General features: G+C 48.5%; 1 protein-coding gene across 1 annotated transcript in view; it reads right to left on the bottom strand.

The window, feature by feature from the left end:
* Positions 1-13,901, bottom strand: part of ELAPOR2 (endosome-lysosome associated apoptosis and autophagy regulator family member 2) — a 161,524-nt gene extending 147,623 nt beyond the window's left edge. Inside the window, exon 1 of the mRNA XM_065553516.1 lies at positions 13,762-13,901. Within this exon, the coding sequence (XP_065409588.1) occupies positions 13,762-13,767 (6 nt within the window). The 5' untranslated portion in view covers positions 13,768-13,901. The remainder of the gene's footprint in view (positions 1-13,761) is intronic.
* Positions 13,902-20,037: the final 6,136 nt, after the last annotated feature.

The following is a 20,037-nucleotide window of genomic DNA, read 5'->3' as shown; positions in this document are numbered from 1 at the left end:
GTTGTAGAAAGCAAATATAGGAATGAGTGTAGATTGTCCCTCAGTAATTGAGCATTTAGGATAGGTTGTCCCTTAGTAAATATAATCCAGAGAAGTATTTCAGTTACTGTACTTTCCAATTTGTAACCCAACACCAGCCAAAGTTGACGACTTTGGCAAAACAGCTCTGTCTGCTGGATACCTAGGCAGAGTGGGTTGTTCATGTAACTACAGTCTGGTCCTGACGCTGTTCCTTTCCCCAGCTAGCTGTCAGGGGAGAGCTCATTCAGACCCAAGCAGGGTCTTTCACTTTCACATTTCCTGATTTTTGTCTGCTACGCTGTGCAACCTTAACAATGGGTTACCTCCGGGTCCGGCGGCAGGCAATCGATGTTCTGAGATCGATTTATCGCGTCTGGTTTAGACGTGATAAATCGATCCCGGATCGATCCCAGAAGCGCTCGCCGTTGACGCCGGTACTCCAGCTCGGCGAGAGGAGTACGCGGCATCGACGGGGGAGCCTCCCTGCCGCATCTGGACCCGCGGTAAGTTCGGACTAAGGTACTTCGAATTCAGCTACGTTATTAACGTAGTTGAATTTGCATACCTTAGTCCGAAGTGGGGGGTTAGTGAGGACCAGGCCAATGTGTTAGTGCATGGGAGTTGCACTTAATATAATAAAACGCCAATATAAAGAGATACTAGATAAATTAAGACATGTAGCTGAAATCTTTCAGTTGACTAATAGCTTGATTCAAACAAGAGGATAAGGAGGCAGCTGAGACGAATCATGTAATATGGGTTAAAATAATTGCCCTGTTATTCCATTTTAAAGCACACACACAAAAAACCCATCAAGTTTTAAGTAATAGTTTATACTGGAGCAACTTGGAGAAATATTACAAACAATTTGCCTGGAACTGCTTTCAAATATCTATCCATTAGTGTAATATAAGACAAAGAAGCTCTTAAAAAGTTTCGTCTTTGTATTTTTGTTGCTACGCTAGTAAAATCTATGCCTAAAACTTGTCAGCTTTTAAAGAGTTAGGGGCTTAGGGCTCAATTTTGCAAATGCCCAACATGCATACCTTAAAATACAGGAGTAGTCAAAATAAAGTCAATGTATCTTCACATTAAAGTTAAGCACATAAGTAAGTGTGTGAAGATTCTCCATATATTCAGCAGAACCAGGGCAAAAGAGGCAGTCATGTCTCTAATATTAAATCACACCAGCAGAAAGGTAAAAATCTAAACAGAAGTTGGCATCTATTTATGATAACAGTTAACTACCCTGAGGATTAGTCAGACCTCTGGGTGGAGAATATCTTGCATGGAACTACATCATATTGTAAGTGAAACCATTAACCCCTTTCCACTATGCCTGCCTACAGTGGCAAACTGAAAAGTGTATTATTGTAGATATACACACACCTTTCCCTCTGGTTTGGGGGGGAGGGGAAGAATACCAAATACATTTTAGTCAGTTTTCTTTCTTAAAAAATACACACACACACCAGGAAATTCTACAGACGCAGATATGCAAGGCTGGAAAGGACCTCAAGACGTCACCTAGTCCAGCCCCCTACATTGAGGCAGGACCAAGTATACCTAGACCATTCCTAAAAGGTGTTTATCTAACCTGTTCTTTAAAACCTCCAGTGATGGGGATTCCACAGCTCCCCTAGGTAACCTGTTCCAGTGTTTAACTAAACTTATAGTTAGGCAGTATTTCATAATATCTAACTTAAGTCTGCCTTGCTGCAAGCTATATCCCCTACTTCCAGAGAAGAGTGGAATTGCAGAATGTCAGGGGGCTAAACTAAATTTGGGCATAAACAGGCACAAGTCACTCAATTCACCAACACCAGCACAGCTAATTTGGCTCAAGAACTCTGTTTGCAAGCTGCTTAGACTCTCTAGTCTGTTCAATGTCACTTTTGTTATTGGGATACATATGACACCAAGATTCTGAGTTTTTGGAGATAGTCTTGAGAAATCCCTCAAAAGTTGGAGTCTCTGGCAAAAAAAAAAATCCAAATCTCTTTTCAAAGGGCTATTTAGCTATCCTATGGGGTGTGGTGCAAACCCAGTGAAGACACTTGGGGGTCTTTCCACTGACTTCAGTGGGTTTTAGGTCAGGCCTGTGGCTCCCACCACTGGATCTGTATGAATGGAGTAACATAAGACTGATACAGAACATTCTGGTTTGTAACAATCATAACCATGAAAAGAGATCAAAGTTCTGGCTGGAGAAGAGACAGCGTCCATCTGCATTGTCATGTCAGCATTCTCACCATTTCACTTAACACTCTCCCTGAACTGATTCATTCCCCCCCCCCTCTATTTTAACCTGCTTGGTCCCTTCCATCATCTTCTCATAGTCTTACCAACATTCATCCATCTATTTCTATTTCTAAATACTGTGTTTTCCTGTCTTCTAACTGCAGCTGTTTGGAACTCCTGCCTTTTGCTTTTTTGACAAACTTCATCATTTAAAAAACCCTCTCTTTTCCTCTGCTTAATGCTATTTGTTTAGTAATCTAAATTCCCTTCTCTTTCATAAACCTATTTTTTTTTTTTTTTTTGGTAAACTGAGACACTCTCAGGTGACCTACTCGTTGGTCATTGCTCTCCATTGTGATCTGTTGTATTCTTCAGTAAACTTTTCCCACTGCTTTTATATTAAAGGTGGTCTATAAATATATAGAATTTAACATTGTCTATGAAATGATAGACATCATAAATCCTAGACACCCTGCATCATTTTTATCCATGGTTTTGGAGAGCTAGATTAGAGAATTAATGTCTCCTGCTGAAATCTGAATCAGAAGAAATTCAGCCATAGGAAGAGAGCTTCTCCGACAATTGTTAAGATTTGACAGCTACTTGTCTACAGATTTAAAAAAACAAAATCCTATTTAACTTCAATTTTAGGATACATGGTTAAGCTCTTTTCTTTCAGTGAATTTAGCATAAAAAGCAAACCGTTTTTGCATTGAAATTAGGTTGTGCGTTTGTTAGGAGTCAAGAACATCAGCATTGCTACAACATTTGAGAAAACTGGTGATAGGCAGATGTGATGACATTTTACTGCTGACTGAGCTTTATAACAATTCGCTAGCATGCACAGTATTCCCACCACACCTCTTTATCTGAGGTCAGCCACAGTTTGATTAATGAGAATGCCCTGACTTTGCATGCAGAACCAAGGCCTGGTTGGATGACCCTTCGGTATCCTTGTTGGCACAGTTGTCCCCACAGGGATATACAATCTAGCAGGAAAGGAAGCGGGGTGGGAGGGAAGAGAATCACAAGAAGGGTGCAGCTCTGTTTTTTGTATTCAACCTCAAGTGCAGGCGATCATCTATCCCAAAGCAATATCAGATTGACTGTGTCCAGCTGGTGTCTGAGCTGCAGGACAGGGTGAGGGTAGGATTGGTACACAGATTGCCTTTCTGCAATGCAGAGGCATTGTCTGGGCTGGTCAGGTTTCTTGTTACAATGATCCTGGAGATGAGCCCAATAGTCTTTAGTGATTTCAATGTCCCTGCAGAAGATGATTCTTCTGGATCAGCTCAGAACCTGCAGCTCTACATGGATCTCTAGTTCTGAGAAGCAGCTGGAGGATAGAACCTTGGAAGCCCAGCTCAATGAGGCAGGGCTGGGGGATCCACCATTATTCAAATTCATACATAGGGCACTGAAACATCAGCATTGCCCCCCATGGCTGCCACTGAGACCCTGAGTCAAATCCAGTTTCTTGAGGTTGGAGGAGAGGATTTGGTCCTTAGAAATTTCCAATTCCTCCTACCCACCCTATCCCCATATAAAATCTAAATGACAGCTCTGACATTGGGTCAGGCCCAAAACAGGATAGAACAATGACCCTGGAAGTCGATGGGAGCCTTTCCATTGACTTCACTGGATGCCAGATCATGGCCTTTATGAAGGAAGGATGGATTTTCGAAAGTGCTTAGCATTGATCTAACTCTACTCCCACTATAGTCAATGGTAAGATTCCCACTGACATCAATAGCAACAGTTAGGCCAATGATGAGCACTCCCATTGACTTCATCAGGAGTAAAGCTAAGCCCATGTTGAATATTTTTGAAAATCCCACCTGAAATGTTTGTCAGATTTACATGATTCCCTACTTAACTATATTTATCCCCATATTGTGGTTATGGATGACAGTAAAATTAGTTGCACTGTACTGATGCACATAACAGCAGAAAATGACTAATAAAGTATTAACATCAGCATTGATTTCTTCTAAGGGATGCTCCATGTAATTTCAGCAAAAAAATTTTACCACAACAAATTTTGAAGTAAACCTCAGAGCTTATAGCAAAGTCATTTTAGAAAACAGCAAAGATGCCATTTTTCATGGGAATAGCCACATTTTGATTGAACTTACCCTGGTGTGACTCAAGAATATCTGAATTCAATGTAGTTACCCCAGAGTAAGTGAGATCAGTATCAAAGGACATCAAATTCATGTCATCTGATGCACATAAGTAGACCCATAAATCTACATGTAGTTCCAATCAAATCAATGACAGAGGTATGGCACTGCAAATCAGATTGCAGCATCATGATCTTAATGATAAAGAGTTATGCCCCCCAGCCATACAGATACACTCAGAGAATGAAAACAATTAAAATTGACATAGTCATTAGTTTAATTATGAACTGCAGATACCACCAAAGGAAGCTTTGAACTTACAATGCTGTTGATAATGCACTCTGAATGTCCATAAGGCTCACTGCCATCGCCAACAGATGACCCAAAATGATACATATGTAAGCAGAGTCAGGATGAGCTCTACCCTGACATCCGGTGGTGAATTATGGCGAGTGTGGAAAAGAACTCCAGGGGCTGATCTTGTTTGCATAGGCACACCCACTCGCCTGGCATGAAACAAGAGCAACTCAAAGTGGTTACTTTGGCTGGTGTGGGATCCCCAGTTTCTTTGTTATTGGGGCAGGAAGAATAAAGTTTTGTTACCCTGATTCTGTGAATCAAGGGCAGTGAACCTGTTGTATGACAGAAGGACTGAGTGAGTCCATCACCATTACCTAAGTAGCACTTGCTTGACAAGGGGCATGGGTTACAAAACCCAGTGAAGAGAGAGAGGATGGGGACAGGTATTTGTACCTGATGGTATGGCCCCCTCCCCGAGGGGTTGAAACACCAATTGCACTACCTCCTCTCTCCACTGTTGAATGTCAGAGCTAACTTTGATTCCATTAGAAGTCTAATTACAGACTGCTGAGCTGAATTCACTTTGGGCCAATGGTGCACTAGCACTGGGGCTCCCCTACTTTGAGCTGAAATCACAAAAGAGCTGAGATCACTGAGGCTGTGTTAACTAGTGGGGGAGCCTGAAGCTATATTGCTAAGCGGCTGGTGGAGCAGCTAGCAGAGTGGAGCCGCACAGGGACGGTTGGAGTGGAGCTGAGCGACTCACAGGTCGGTGAGCAGGGCGGAGCGGCTGGAGGAGCAGAGCGGAGCCTTGTGGGAGCGGCCCAAGGAACGGCTGACGTGGAGCAGAGCTGAGTGGCTCACAGGTCGGTGAGCAGAGCGGAGCAGCTGCCAGAGCAGCTCGTGGACGGCGGGAGCGGCTCATGGGACAGCTGGTGGAGTGGAGCGGCTCGTGGAGAAGGCTGCAGCAGAACCCCACGGAGAGGCAGCCGGTCGGCCTTGGATCACGTAAGGTGCCCCTTAACACCCTGTGTGCCTCCCCCCCCCCCCGCTTGAACTCTGGGGCTGCACTGACCAGGGACAGAGACTTTGGGGGGTTGTTGGACTTTGGGGACTTTGGTGATCCTTGGGTTGCTGGACCCAAGAGACTTTGGGGGGTTGTTGGACTTTTGGGACTCTGGTGATCCTTGGGTTGCTGGTTTCAAGAACCCAAGGGAAAGGACACAGCCCAATTTGCTGGGGTGAGTTTTTTTTTTTGCTCATGAAGCCTGTTTGTGGTGTTTTTCCAATTTAACGCTGATGTTGTTTACCTCATGTTATTAAACATTTTCTGTTACACTCAGACTCTGTGCTTGCGAGAGGGGAAGTATTGCCTCTTAGAGGCGCCCAGGGGGTGGTATGTAATTGTCCCAGGTCACTGGGTGGGGGCTCGAGCCGGTTTTGCATTGCGTTATTGAAACGGAACCCCTAGATACAGAACCCGGCCCTTGTTGCTGCCAACTTAGAAGGGCAGAAGGGTTACATTTTTGGGGGCTCGTCCGGGATCCCCTGGGTCAGTACCCCTCGCAAGCACCTGTTGAGTGTCCCACTGCACTGGGAAACAATTGTGTTTATATTTTGAGGAAATTACTGTTTGTATAATGGCTAATATGTCAGGTTTGTTGGGCCCCGGCCCTGCAGCCTCTAGCTCAGGGGCCGCAGCCTCAGCTAATGATTGGGCAAAAGCACTGGGGCAAATATTGGAAAAGGTTGTGTTGTCCCATGCTAGGTCAAACTCTTGTCGTGAGTTAAGGTTATTTGCTGGGGCAGAGGAGTTCGAACCCTGGTTGGAGCATACCACTGAAATGCTGCAGGAGTGGGCCGTACCTGATACAGAAAAGCGAAGATGTCTAATAGAGAGCCTTAGTGGCCCAGCATTAGATGTGATTCGCACCCTGAAGCTCGTTGACCCTGGGGTCAGTGTGAAGGACTGCCTGGAGGCCCTTGATCATACCTTTGGGAGTGTAGAGGGCCCTGAAGACAGTTACTGTAAGTTCCTTAATTCCCGACAGCAAATTGGTGAGAAGATTTCAGCCTATATACAGAGGCTGGAGAGACTGCTTCAGAGAGCTGTCATGAGGGGTGCAGTGACTGCTGAACAGATGGATCGGACCAGACTGGCTCAAATTGTAAGAGGAGCTCAGTATCAGAACCCGATTCTACTCCATCTCCGGCTAAGAGAACGACGGGAACATCCCCCAAGTTATTCCCAGCTGATAAAGGAGATCAGAGAAGAGGAAGGAAGGCAGGCTGCTAGTGAGTTTTGGGAAGCCCAAACATTGGAGCCAGCCGGCACAACATCACTGCAAACGGCCAGTGTACTGATGGTGAGCACCACAGAGGAACTTGCCCAACAAGTGCAGGTCCTGACAGAACGGATAGCTGAACTGCAAAGCACCATTGACCGAGCTAAGACTTCCGGGAATAAGGAGCCTCTGACCCTGGCGATGGAGAAGTCAGCATTTAGAGCCACCATCCCATCTGGGCAAAGGGGGAAAGGACAATTCTTCTGCTACCGATGTGGTCAGGATGGACACAGTGCTGCCAAGTGCCATAATGAGGAAAACCCCTCCTTAGTGTATGGAAAGCTGAGGAGCAGTTGGGAGAGATCCGGTAGCTGCCAGAGAGTCCGGGGACGGGTACCACCCAGGCCTGCAGGATTTGAAGATTCCCCCAGAAAAGACCGTCCAGCTGGGATCCCCGCAGGACTGATAGGGCCTCGAGCAGAGGTCATGGTGAAGATTGAAGGGGAGGAGTGTAAAGCCGTGCTTGACACTGGATCTCAAGTGACTATTATATTTCAGTCATTCTACCAACAAATGCTTAGGCACCTGCCTATACAGCCACTGACTGGCGTTGGTCTGTGTGGCCTCAGCATGGATGAATACCCCTACCAAGGGTATGTCATAGTGCACCTGGAATTCCCAGAGGAGGTTGCTGGGGTAAGAGAAGAGGTGGACACAGCTGCATTAATATGCCCTGACCCTAAAGGGACCTCTGATGTGTCTGTGCTGATAGGGACCAACTCCAGTCTCTTCAAGGTGCTCGCGGATTACTGCAGACGACGGGCTGGGGACCAGTACCTGAATACCCTGATGATCCATACGCTTTGTGCTGAAGCCTATAGGAAGATTGAGGGTGCTAAAAAGGAGACATCTGAGCTACCGATTGGGGCACTGAAGTACATGGGCACAACCCCCTTAGTAGTGCCTGCAAGGACGGAGCAAGAAGTGCTTGTCATGAGTACTCGGCTGAAAGGCAGTAAAGGGGCATTAGCAATGGTAGAGCAGCCAGCTGAAGGAGAGCTCCCGGAAGGAGTGCTGGTCCCCAGTGGAGTCATAACCCTACCTGCTGAAGCCCAAGAAAAGGTGACTATACTGATTGCTAATGAAACAAGTCGAGATGTTGTTGTGAAGCAAGGACAAAAGATAGCAGATCTCTTCGAGCCTGAATCAATTGTAAAACCCCAGTGTGAGACTCAAGTTCCGACAATAGACCCTGCAAAGTTTGACTTTGGAGATTCACCATTGTCCGAGGAGTGGAAAGATCGCCTGAGGAGGAAACTTTGTGAAAGATCCAAGGTGTTCTCATTGCATGAGTGGGATGTGGGATGTGCAAAAGGAGTAGAGCACAACATCAGACTACATGACTCTCGACCTTTCAGGGAGAGATCTAGGAGGATTGCCCTCTCCGAGATGGAAGATGTGCGACAACATCTTCAGGAGCTGGCTGCGAATGGCATCATTACAGAGTCCCGCAGTCCATACGCCTCACCCATTGTGGTGGTCCGTAAAAAGAATGGGAAAATCCGGATGTGTATTGACTACCGCACCCTAAACCGCCGTACTGTGGTTGACCAGTACACAATGCCCCGCGTCCAAGATGCCTTAGACTGTTTGCTGGGAAGCCAGTGGTTCTCTGTGTTGGATCTTCGGAGTGGATACTACCAGATCCCTCTGGGTGAAGAAGATAAGGAGAAGACAGCCTTCATCTGCCCATTAGGGTTTTATCAGTTTGAACGCATGCCCCAAGGGATTTCTGGAGCACCTGCCACATTTCAACGTCTTATGGAGAAAGTTGTAGGAGACATGAATTTACTGCAAGTGCTAGTTTATTTGGATGACCTGATTGTGTTTGGAAGAACCTTGGAGGAGCATGAAGAAAGACTTCTTAAAGTGCTTGATAGGTTAGAGGATTATGGTTTGAAGCTCTCAATTGACAAATGCCAGTTCTGCAGGACCTCAGTGAAGTATGTGGGTCACATCGTGTCCCAAGAGGGTGTGAGTACTGATCCTGATAAAATAGAAGCCCTCACTACATGGCCATGTCCAAGTAACTACAGAGAACTCAAGACCTTTCTTGGGTTTAGTGGCTACTACCGCAGATTTGTGAAGAACTATGCTACGATTGTAAAACCTCTGAATGATCTTACCAGGGGATACCAGTCCAGCAGGAACAAATCTAAGACTAAGAATAAGGGGAGGTCCCCAAAGCCTCCTGTGCAGAGACACTATGGCCCCTTCGAACCATTTGGGCCACGGTGGGATGAGAGATGTGAAAGGGCTTTTCGAGAAATCATTACATGCCTAACTCATGCTCCGGTCCTAGTCTTTGCTGACCCAAGCAAGCCATTTATCCTGCATACTGATGCCAGTTTGGAGGGTCTGGGAGCAGTACTGTACCAGGAAGTGGAAGGAAGACGTAAACCTGTAGCCTTTGCCAGCCGAGGACTGTCTGATAGTGAAACTCGCTATCCCACCCACAAGCTGGAGTTCTTGGCCTTGAAATGGGCCATCACTGAGAAATTTCGAGACTACTTGTATGGTGCTCAGTTCCAGGTGTGGACGGACAACAACCCACTGACCTATGTGTTAACAAGTGCTAAGCTGGATGCTACAGGGCAAAGATGGGTGGCCGCTTTGGCTAGCTATGACTTCAGCATTCAATACCGATCAGGGAGAAGCAATGTAGATGCAGATGCATTGTCCAGGCGTCCACAGGCACCAGGAGTTGCTGTGATACCCACAGATGGAGTGAGGGCTATTTGCAGTGTGAGTCGCCGGGAACCAGAGTCCCAGGAGAGTCTTCATGGATGTGCTGCAGAAGCTTTGGGCCTGCCCCCTGAATGCGTGCCTTCTGCTTCAGTGAACTATATTGCGTTGGACCAATCTCCTTTGCCCATGCTCAATGCGGCTGACTGGCAGGAAGCCCAGCTGCAAGATATTGACATTCGGGATACACTACTTGCAAAAAGGGAAGGGCGAAGCCCAGCTGTGGTTGTCCCACCTAACCCGGAGGGTAAACTACTATTGAGAGAATGGACCAAACTAAAACTGATTCAGGGAGTGCTACACCGAGTGACCACAGACCCTTTACAAAAGCAACGAGCACAGCTAGTGCTGCCAAAAGAGTACAGAGCCCTGGCCATGAGGGCCCTGCATGATGACTTTGGACATTTAGGGATGGAGAGGACCCTGGAACTTATTCGTAGTAGGTTCTATTGGCCTCGGATGGCTGAAGATGTTCGCAGGAAATGTGAGACCTGCGCTCGATGTGTTCAAAGGAAAACTCTGCCCACGAGGGCTGCATATCTGAAGAACATCACCAGCAACAAACCTCTGGAGCTGGTATGCATTGATTTCTTGTCTTTAGAAGTAGACAAGAGGAATATTGGGAACATTCTAGTAGTGACTGACCATTATACGCGATATGCGCAGGCATATCCCACACGTGATCAGAGGGCCACCACTGTTGCTCGAGTACTGTGGGAGAAATATTTCTCAGTTTATGGATTTCCAGCCCGGATACACTCGGATCAGGGGCGGGACTTTGAGAGTCATCTTCTGAAGGAGGTGCTGAGGATAGCGGGAATTAAAAAGTCTAGGACAACGCCTTATCACCCACAAGGTGATCCTCAGCCAGAGAGGTTCAACCGAACCCTATTAGATATGTTGGGGACTTTGCGGCCAGAGCAGAAGGCAACCTGGAGCCAACATGTCGCATTTCTGGTGCACGCCTACAATGCCACAAGGAATGATGCTACAGGAGTCACCCCATATTTCTTAATGTTTGGACGAGAACCAAGATTACCCATAGACCTGTGCTTTGGTGTATCAGAGGATGGAGATAGCTATGAAACTCATCAGCAATATGTATCCCGACTAAGAGAAAAGCTGCGGGATGCTTATCACTTAGCTACATCTGCTGCTCGGAAGAACGCAGACCGCAACAAACAGCGATATGATGCTAGGGTACGTTTACAAGAGCTCCAGCCGGGGGACAGAGTCCTGCTGCGAAATTTGGGTATTGCTGGCAAACACAAGATAGCTGACAGGTGGAAGGCAATACCTTATTTGGTGATGGAAAAGCTAGGAGACCTGCCGGTCTACAAGATTAAACCTGAAGAGGGTCCAGGGCAGATAAAGACAGTGCATAGAAACCTTTTGCTCCCTGTGGGAGAACTGGTAGACACCCCGTATGAGATGGGCCACAACAGGGCAACCGGGCGGAACGAACGTGCTGGACCAAAGCTGCCCTCCAACGTGGACAGCCAGCCCCCTGCAGCTAACCTACCCCTATACAGCACATGTGAGAGTGAGTCTGAGGAGGAAGACACAGCCATGGTGTATCCTGGGATGGAGACAAGATTTCAGTCTCGATCAGCATCAAAAGAGAGCTCCTCTTCTTCCGCCCTAAACCCCATGGCAGAAGTATTTAGGCCCATTCCTGACACCCCTGGGCCACTGGTGGGACCCCCATGTGATGACACACACAGGTTATTGGACAGTGAAGACATACAGGTGGAGGATGTCCTGGGCACCTTGGACCCTCCATTGTTAGAACTAGAACTGCAGGGGCCTATGCCAGTAGCCGAGGGGCCCTCAAAGGAAACCTCCCCATCTGTCGTTCAAGAGGCTGTCCCCTCTACCACGACAACAGAGATTCTCAATAGACGAGACAGGGTAATAAGGCCAGTAAAACGGTTGACTTATGATGCACCTGGGGTGACTAGTGAGGAACCAATATGTTTAGCACACAGGCTTGTGGAAGCTAAAGTGGGCTATCTAAGGCCCTTTGGAGGGAACCTGTGAGTAGTTATAATAGGGAGTGTGATTTGTCGGGACGACAAATTTTTGGCTGGGGGGAGGATGTAAGCAGAGTCAGGATGAGCTCTACCCTGACATCCGGTGGTGAATTATGGCGAGTGTGGAAAAGAACTCCAGGGGCTGATCTTGTTTGCATAGGCACACCCACTCGCCTGGCATGAAACAAGAGCAACTCAAAGTGGTTACTTTGGCTGGTGTGGGATCCCCAGTTTCTTTGTTATTGGGGCAGGAAGAATAAAGTTTTGTTACCCTGATTCTGTGAATCAAGGGCAGTGAACCTGTTGTATGACAGAAGGACTGAGTGAGTCCATCACCATTACCTAAGTAGCACTTGCTTGACAAGGGGCATGGGTTACAAAACCCAGTGAAGAGAGAGAGGATGGGGACAGGTATTTGTACCTGATGGTATGGCCCCCTCCCCGAGGGGTTGAAACACCAATTGCACTACCTCCTCTCTCCACTGTTGAATGTCAGAGCTAACTTTGATTCCATTAGAAGTCTAATTACAGACTGCTGAGCTGAATTCACTTTGGGCCAATGGTGCACTAGCACTGGGGCTCCCCTACTTTGAGCTGAAATCACAAAAGAGCTGAGATCACTGAGGCTGTGTTAACTAGTGGGGGAGCCTGAAGCTATATTGCTAAGCGGCTGGTGGAGCAGCTAGCAGAGTGGAGCCGCACAGGGACGGTTGGAGTGGAGCTGAGCGACTCACAGGTCGGTGAGCAGGGCGGAGCGGCTGGAGGAGCAGAGCGGAGCCTTGTGGGAGCGGCCCAAGGAACGGCTGACGTGGAGCAGAGCTGAGTGGCTCACAGGTCGGTGAGCAGAGCGGAGCAGCTGCCAGAGCAGCTCGTGGACGGCGGGAGCGGCTCATGGGACAGCTGGTGGAGTGGAGCGGCTCGTGGAGAAGGCTGCAGCAGAACCCCACGGAGAGGCAGCCGGTCGGCCTTGGATCACGTAAGGTGCCCCTTAACACCCTGTGTGCCTCCCCCCCCCCCCCCGCTTGAACTCTGGGGCTGCACTGACCAGGGACAGAGACTTTGGGGGGTTGTTGGACTTTGGGGACTTTGGTGATCCTTGGGTTGCTGGACCCAAGAGACTTTGGGGGGTTGTTGGACTTTTGGGACTCTGGTGATCCTTGGGTTGCTGGTTTCAAGAACCCAAGGGAAAGGACACAGCCCAATTTGCTGGGGTGAGTTTTTTTTTTTGCTCATGAAGCCTGTTTGTGGTGTTTTTCCAATTTAACGCTGATGTTGTTTACCTCATGTTATTAAACATTTTCTGTTACACTCAGACTCTGTGCTTGCGAGAGGGGAAGTATTGCCTCTTAGAGGCGCCCAGGGGGTGGTATGTAATTGTCCCAGGTCACTGGGTGGGGGCTCGAGCCGGTTTTGCATTGCGTTATTGAAACGGAACCCCTAGATACAGAACCCGGCCCTTGTTGCTGCCAACTTAGAAGGGCAGAAGGGTTACACATACATAAGCTTCATCAAACTTGCACTGAAATGCAAAAACTTAACCGTGAACTCATATCAGCTGTAGGAACTGATGAGCAGATCTGACTGTTCACGCACTCCATGCATTTGGAAAGTTATTCTGCTTTAACATGGCTATGGTCACTGTTAAGATTTCTCTGTTGCCTAGCTGTATTTGAGGAATTGGCTGGTTACTTTGGGCCATTGGGCCCAGTTTTCGTTTAATTTCTGTATTACAGCACACCAGATGAGGTGGTGGATGCCTTATACCTTCAGAAATAAAGAACACAAACTGTTCACCTGCCTTGCTATAGGCCAATATACCAACACCGCTCTTCTAAAACTCCACCACATTTTAAATGAATTGAACTCGATTCTTTGTACCCTTATTGAAGCTGAGCTTCCAAGAAGAGAGATGGGCCTGAGGCAAAACCCCCATGTGGCAGGGCAATGACTCACCAGCATAGCACCTCCTGCTCATCATCCTGGGAATGAGCTCTTCCAGCCTCTGGAGTGCCCTCTTCAGGCCAGTGTCTCACCTGCCGCTGGCCCCCATGTCCCTCCTGGACCCCAGTGCTCTTTACATCAGGGTTCTGCTCCCGCAGTAACCCACAATCTGGGTCTCCCTATCCAGGGGAAACCCCAACCCCCTATCCCCATCTCACCTCAGTGGCTACTGCCAGTCATCATCTAGCCCCCGCTCCCTGGGGCAGACTGCAGTCTGTAAACCACTCATCATCGGCAAGAGGGTTGGACCAGTTGCCTCTATCTATCTCTGGACTACCCCTCTGCAGCCCCAGTACCCCTTTGTGGGCCCTTAACTCAGCCTGCAGCTTTGCTAGGCTGGAGCTCCCCAGCTCCCTCTGGCCTTCCCCAGAACTGCTCCACCCTAGATACCCTTCTCAGCTTCCCAGGCAGCCAGGTCCTTCTCTCTCTGAAGCTAGAGAGAGGGGGTCTTTCAGCCTCTGGCCCTCAGCCCTCTTGTAGGGTCAGTTGTGGCCTGATTGGGGCATAGCCCCAGTTGCAGATGCTTCACCCAATCAGCCTAGCTTTTGCCCCACCACAGCCCTCTCCAGGGCTACTTTAACCCCTTCAGGGCCAGAGTGGAGTGACCACCCCACTACACATGGATATAAGCAAACCCCACAATCTAGGAAAGTTCAGTTCCAGATCTAAGCTGTATGGCTTGGGCCTATTTCAAGAAAGAAAGGAAGAAAGGCTCATCTGGGGGAGAGAAGTGGGGTTCAGTTACAGGTAGAGTGTGACTAGCCCTTATATGCTTGGTCGGGGGAGTAAGGAGTAATATGACCCTACACAAACACACAACCTCCCCACATCTCTTCTATAGACATTAGCGAGAAAGCAGGGTCTGCATGCCCAGAACTTCCACATCTCCACACATTGGAGAGGAGCAGGGACTGGTAAGAGACTCTTTACAGTGCAGAGCCATTGCAAGGTGGGATGATGTAATCTGTGCCTGGTCAGGGCAGTCACAGGTTACTTTTCCCCAGAGCAATCAACTGCTACTGGGGTGGCAAAGATACATGCCACTCTATACACAGGGCTGCATGTACAGGCACATTCTAACCTTTATATTGGCCAGTCCTGCCCACCAGAACCTGAAAGGAGAGCCATGTACATTCTGAGGGCAGCTCAGCTGTGCTGCTTCCATGCTGCCTTTCTCTTCTAAAGCAAGGCAGTGTGGGTCAGATGTGAAAGCTTCTCTCTAACACCCTCCTTTCCTTTCCTGAAGGAGAGCTCTGTGTAAGCCAGAAAGCTTGTCTTTCTCACCAACCGAAGTAAAAGATATCTCCCGCACCTTGTCTTTCCTTTCCTTTTAATCACTCACCTAAACATTCAAGAGAAGACTCAGTCAGTCTTGGTTGCTTCACATATGGGTTTCTCAACTAATTCTCTCTTAAACAGCTGTTCTGTCTTCCATAGATTAAAAAGCATTATACAGCATCTGCTTTTAGGAGTCTAAAACCATTACATGAACAGAGAATCTAACAATTTTATAACATGGACTTCTCCTTTGCCTGTGATTGTTTACTGTACCATATCCCTCGGGATGATATTATTTTGACATAGAATCTCAATACATTAAGGTGATTTGATACAGGAGATACAGATTATTCTATTATTCTGTTAGCTTCAGGAGCCCTTTATTAAACTCCTGTAATACTTCATAATATTCAGAACACATGCATGCAAATTTGCAGTTTAAGGAGTACACTGAGTATATTGCAATATAAATATCCAGCCACATTAACACACAGTGTGTTAAAGTAGCACTGAGCAAAATAGGCTAGTTCTGAAGTTAACTTTAATGTGTCATTAATCATTTCTCATGATTTTGCTTGTGTCTTTCCTACGTTATTTTCTTAATATTGGATTCACCCTGACCACTTAAACTACTGCTTTATTTATTACTTTAGCTAAAGAGGCATCAACCCCTTTACCAAAAGCATTTCCCTAATAACCTTCTTTCCTGTCAAAAAAGTTGAACAAAATATTATGGATCTGTCTCTTGCTGTAAAAAGTTTCTGAAACAGTAAATAGCAAGAATAATGAACCAGTTGCATGCTTAAGTTTCATTGATTGTGAACAAAGTTTAGCATTTCAGAATAGAATGAACCTACTGAGAGACAGTGATGTCTCTTGAGAGATCTCTAGTCTACCTACTAGACATTTTCTATTCCCCAGGCTCTTCCACTGACTCAGTGTGGGTGAAATTCTCTCTTCTGCAGAGTGCTAGCACAAGGCTTATATGCCACTTACGGGCTTAAAATGGGGCTTAAATGGGACTTAATGCAGTGTCCTTTTCTGACCTGTTTCACAGGAGTGAATCATCTTTTGTAACCTCAGGAAAATTGCTTCACATTTCTGTGCTTCAGTTTCTCTCTGTAAACTGGGAATATTTACCCACTTTTCTAGAGAAGTTTCAGATACATGGATGACAGGTGATTCTAACAGGACAGCTGGGTTTGTCTGTTGACCTGCTCCATTAGCAGGCGGTAGACGTATAATGAGGAGGAGAGGAAGAATGGTGCAGTGATTATAAAAGCTAGCCTGGGACTAGCTAATTCTGCTCTGCCACAGACTTCATGTATGACCTTGAATAAGTCGCTTAGTCTCTTTGTACCTCAGAGGTGCTCAGATACTATGACAATGGGGTATATAAATAACTAAGATAAATGCTGCAGGTGGGTGCTATTGGATCCCTACTGACTCAATGTGGCAGGTGCACATTAATCCAGCATCTAGATTGTTCTGGAGTAGAACAAAAGTACAACCTGCTCATAGTGCTTTATAAATAAGAAGTATTATTGCTATCCTGTAGAAATTAGTCTTGGAAACCTTTCAAGTTTGAACACCGGGGAAGCAATAGACTCCTTCATGGTCTAGTTGAATGCTAGTAAGTGAATAGAAGTGGTCATATCAGTAAAACAAACTAACCAACAATTTCCCAGAGACGGCTGCTCTTCAACAAGTCTAAGGAGCTGGGAAAGATTGAGGATAATTGTTCTTGTACCCTAGACTTTATGAATGCAAATTCTAGTGTCATTAAAATCCAACAGACCTGCAGGGGCCTAGGGTGTTGTTAAGCATATAAAATGAACCTTGCAAAGTAAACAGTATGTATTAATCAATCTCTAAAAATGCTTTGTCGTGACGGTAAGGTAGGAATAATGTCAGCCTGCAGTTAACAGCCTCATCTGAGCGATCTCTGCTTTGGAAACCAAAGTGACCTTTGATATTTATCAAGGCAATGAAAATACTACAGGTATATTTAAGAGCTGATGAGAGCCTTAGTGAACAGGACAACTCCGTCGCTTTCCAATATGAAACACCAAATCCTGTAGCCTCCTATTTATAGTCCGATAGCACCCAATCAACACAAGTGAGGTGTCAGAAGTACAGATCTAGTACGCGTTAGTTTCTCTCCACAAGCCACACCCCCTCTGTCCAGCTTCTATAGCTAACCCACACTACCATGAATCATCCCAAGTGCTCTCCTCCCCAGGCCCCAGTGGAAAATATGCAGCCTCAATCTGGAAGAAAATTAAATAAAAAAAGAAAACATCTCGTATTCCGCATACTCAGAAAGCAGGCTCATGGGGCAAGGTAGAAAGGTTTTATTGGCAGTTATTTAGGATGATCTGAGGACTGCATTCTATTCTGTTCCTTATACTGCACAAAATAGGTTTTACTCTTGCTGGTGACAGGTCCATTGTGCTGATGGAGTTGTTGAAGGCAATCCATACCCCAGCTTCATTACTTGTAAGTAATGTGGCCACTTCAAACTTGACAAGCTAAGGAAAACTTGCCACAAAAGAACAATTCTTGAAGCTATGTCTTTTCTATCAGGATATAGGATATAAACTTGGAATGTGCAAGAGGTGGAGTTGGGGCAGGGCCGGGGGCAGAGGCGGATCGAGCACCCACCGGCGCCGGCAGAAGTTGACGCCTATGCTTGGGGGAGCGCCTTGTAACCCCCATATTCCTCATTTATTTATATAATTGTGATATTGCATATAAAGCAGGCTGTATGAGGTATCAGGGAAAAGGTTATGATCTGCTGAAAGTCACTGTTCTATCAAAATATGTATATCAGGGGTCGGCAACCTACGGCACGCGTGCCAAACATGGCATGCGAGCTGATTCTGAGTGGCACACAGCTCCCTGCCGTGGTCCCGGCCCCCAGCCCCACTCAGCCCCCCCCGCCCACCGCTCTCCCCTGCGGGGGCAGGAGGCAGAAGCTTGGTTCTGCAGCAGCCAAGTTCCCCCCTCCCCCGCTTCTTCCCCCCAGCATGGTGCTTTCCGGCCCCTCCTCCTCTCCTTCCCTGCGCCAATCAGCTGATGGCCCTAGTGAGGGGGAGGGGGAAGAGCGGCAGCGTGCTCCCTGCTCCGTAGAGGAGGCAGAGAGAGGTAGGGACGGAGCCTGGGTGAAGGGGGTGAAACAGGGCATATCTCATCCAGTCCCCTGCCATGAGCCGCTCAGGGCAGGGGGCTGGGAGCACCCCCACGAGCTGAGCACCCCAGCCCTCTGCCCTGCACCCCCCACCCCTCTGCACTGAACCCCCCCACCCCAACACACACCTATCCCTCTGCCCTGCATCCCCACACCCCCATCCCTCTGCCCTGAACCCCCCACACCCCAACACACACACAGCCTTCTGCCCTGTACCCCCCACACCCCCCAGCTCTCTGCCCTGCACCCCCCACACCCCAACACACACCCAGACTTCTGCCCTGCACCCCCACAGCCCCATCCCTCTGCCCTGAACCCCCCACACACCCAGCCTTCTTCCCTGCAACCCCCACCCCTCTGCCCTGAACCCCCCCACACACACTCAGCCTTCTGCCCTGCACCCCCCACACACCCCCAGCCCTCTGCCCTGCATCCCCCACACCCCAACACACACCCAGCCTTCTGCCCTGCACCCCCACAGCCCCATCCCTCTGCCCTGAACCCCCCACACACCCAGCCTTCTGCCCTGCACCCCCCACACACCCAGCCCTCTGCCCTGAACCCCCCCACACACAATCAGCCTTCTGCCCTGCACCCCCCACACCCTCCAGCCCTCTGCCCTGCATCCCCCACACCCCAACACACACCCAGCCTTCTGCCCTGCACCCTCCATACCCCCATCCCTCTGCCCTGCACCCCCCACACACCCAGCCTTCTGCCCTGCACCCTCCATACCCCCATCCCTCTGCCCTGCACCCCCCACACCCCAACACACACCCAGCCTTCTGCCCTGCATCCTCCATACCCCCATCCCTCTGCCCTGCACCCCCCACACCCCAACACACACCCAGCCTTCTGCCCTGCACCCCCACATACCCCCAGCCCTCTGCCCTGAACCCCCCCAGCCCCATCCCTCTGCCCTGAACCCCCCACACACCCAGCCTTCTGCCTGCACCCCCCACGCCCCCCAGCCCTCTGCCCTGAACCCCCCCACACACACTCAGCCTTCTGCCCTGCACCCCCCACATCCCCCAGCCCTCTGCCCTGCATCCCCCACACCCCAACACACACCCAGCCTTCTGCCCTGCACCCTCCATACCCCCATCCCTCTGCCCTGCATCCCCCACACCCCAACACACACCCAGCCTTTTGCCCTGCACCCTCCATACCCCATCCCTCTGCCCTGCACCCCCACACACCCCCAGCCCTCTGCCCTGAACCCCCACAGCCCCATCCCTCTGCCCTTACCCCCCCACACACACTCAGCCTTCTGCCCTGCACCCCCCATGCCCCTCAGCCCTCTGCCCTGAACCCCCCACACCCCAACACACACCCAGCCTTCTGCCCTGATCTCTGAACCCCCCACACACACACCAGCCTTCGGCCCTGAACCCCCTTCCTCAGCCCTCTGTCCTGACCCCTGAAATACCCCCCCCCCCCAGGTCTGGGGTCCCGGCCGCAGGCCCTGATCAGCCCTCTGCCGGCCTAGGTGAACAGAACACCAGGCTGGCAGCGAGCTGAGCAGGCTGGTGGCATAAGATCAGCATTTTAATTTAGTTTTAAATGACGCTTCTTAAACATTTTGAAAACCTTATTTACTTTACATACAATAGTTTAGTTATATAATATAGAGTTACAGAAAGAGACCTTCTAAAAATGTTAAAATGTATTACCAGCATGCGAAACCTTAAATTAGAGTGAATAAATGAAGACTCGGCACACCACTTCTGAAAGGTTGCCTACCCCTGATGTATATCATT

This window comes from Chrysemys picta, chromosome 1 (assembly GCF_011386835.1).
Source record: "Chrysemys picta bellii isolate R12L10 chromosome 1, ASM1138683v2, whole genome shotgun sequence".
Taxonomy (NCBI): domain Eukaryota; kingdom Metazoa; phylum Chordata; order Testudines; family Emydidae; genus Chrysemys; species Chrysemys picta.
Note: the sequence above shows the minus strand (reverse complement) of the source record. Positions and strands in the feature narration are given on the sequence as shown.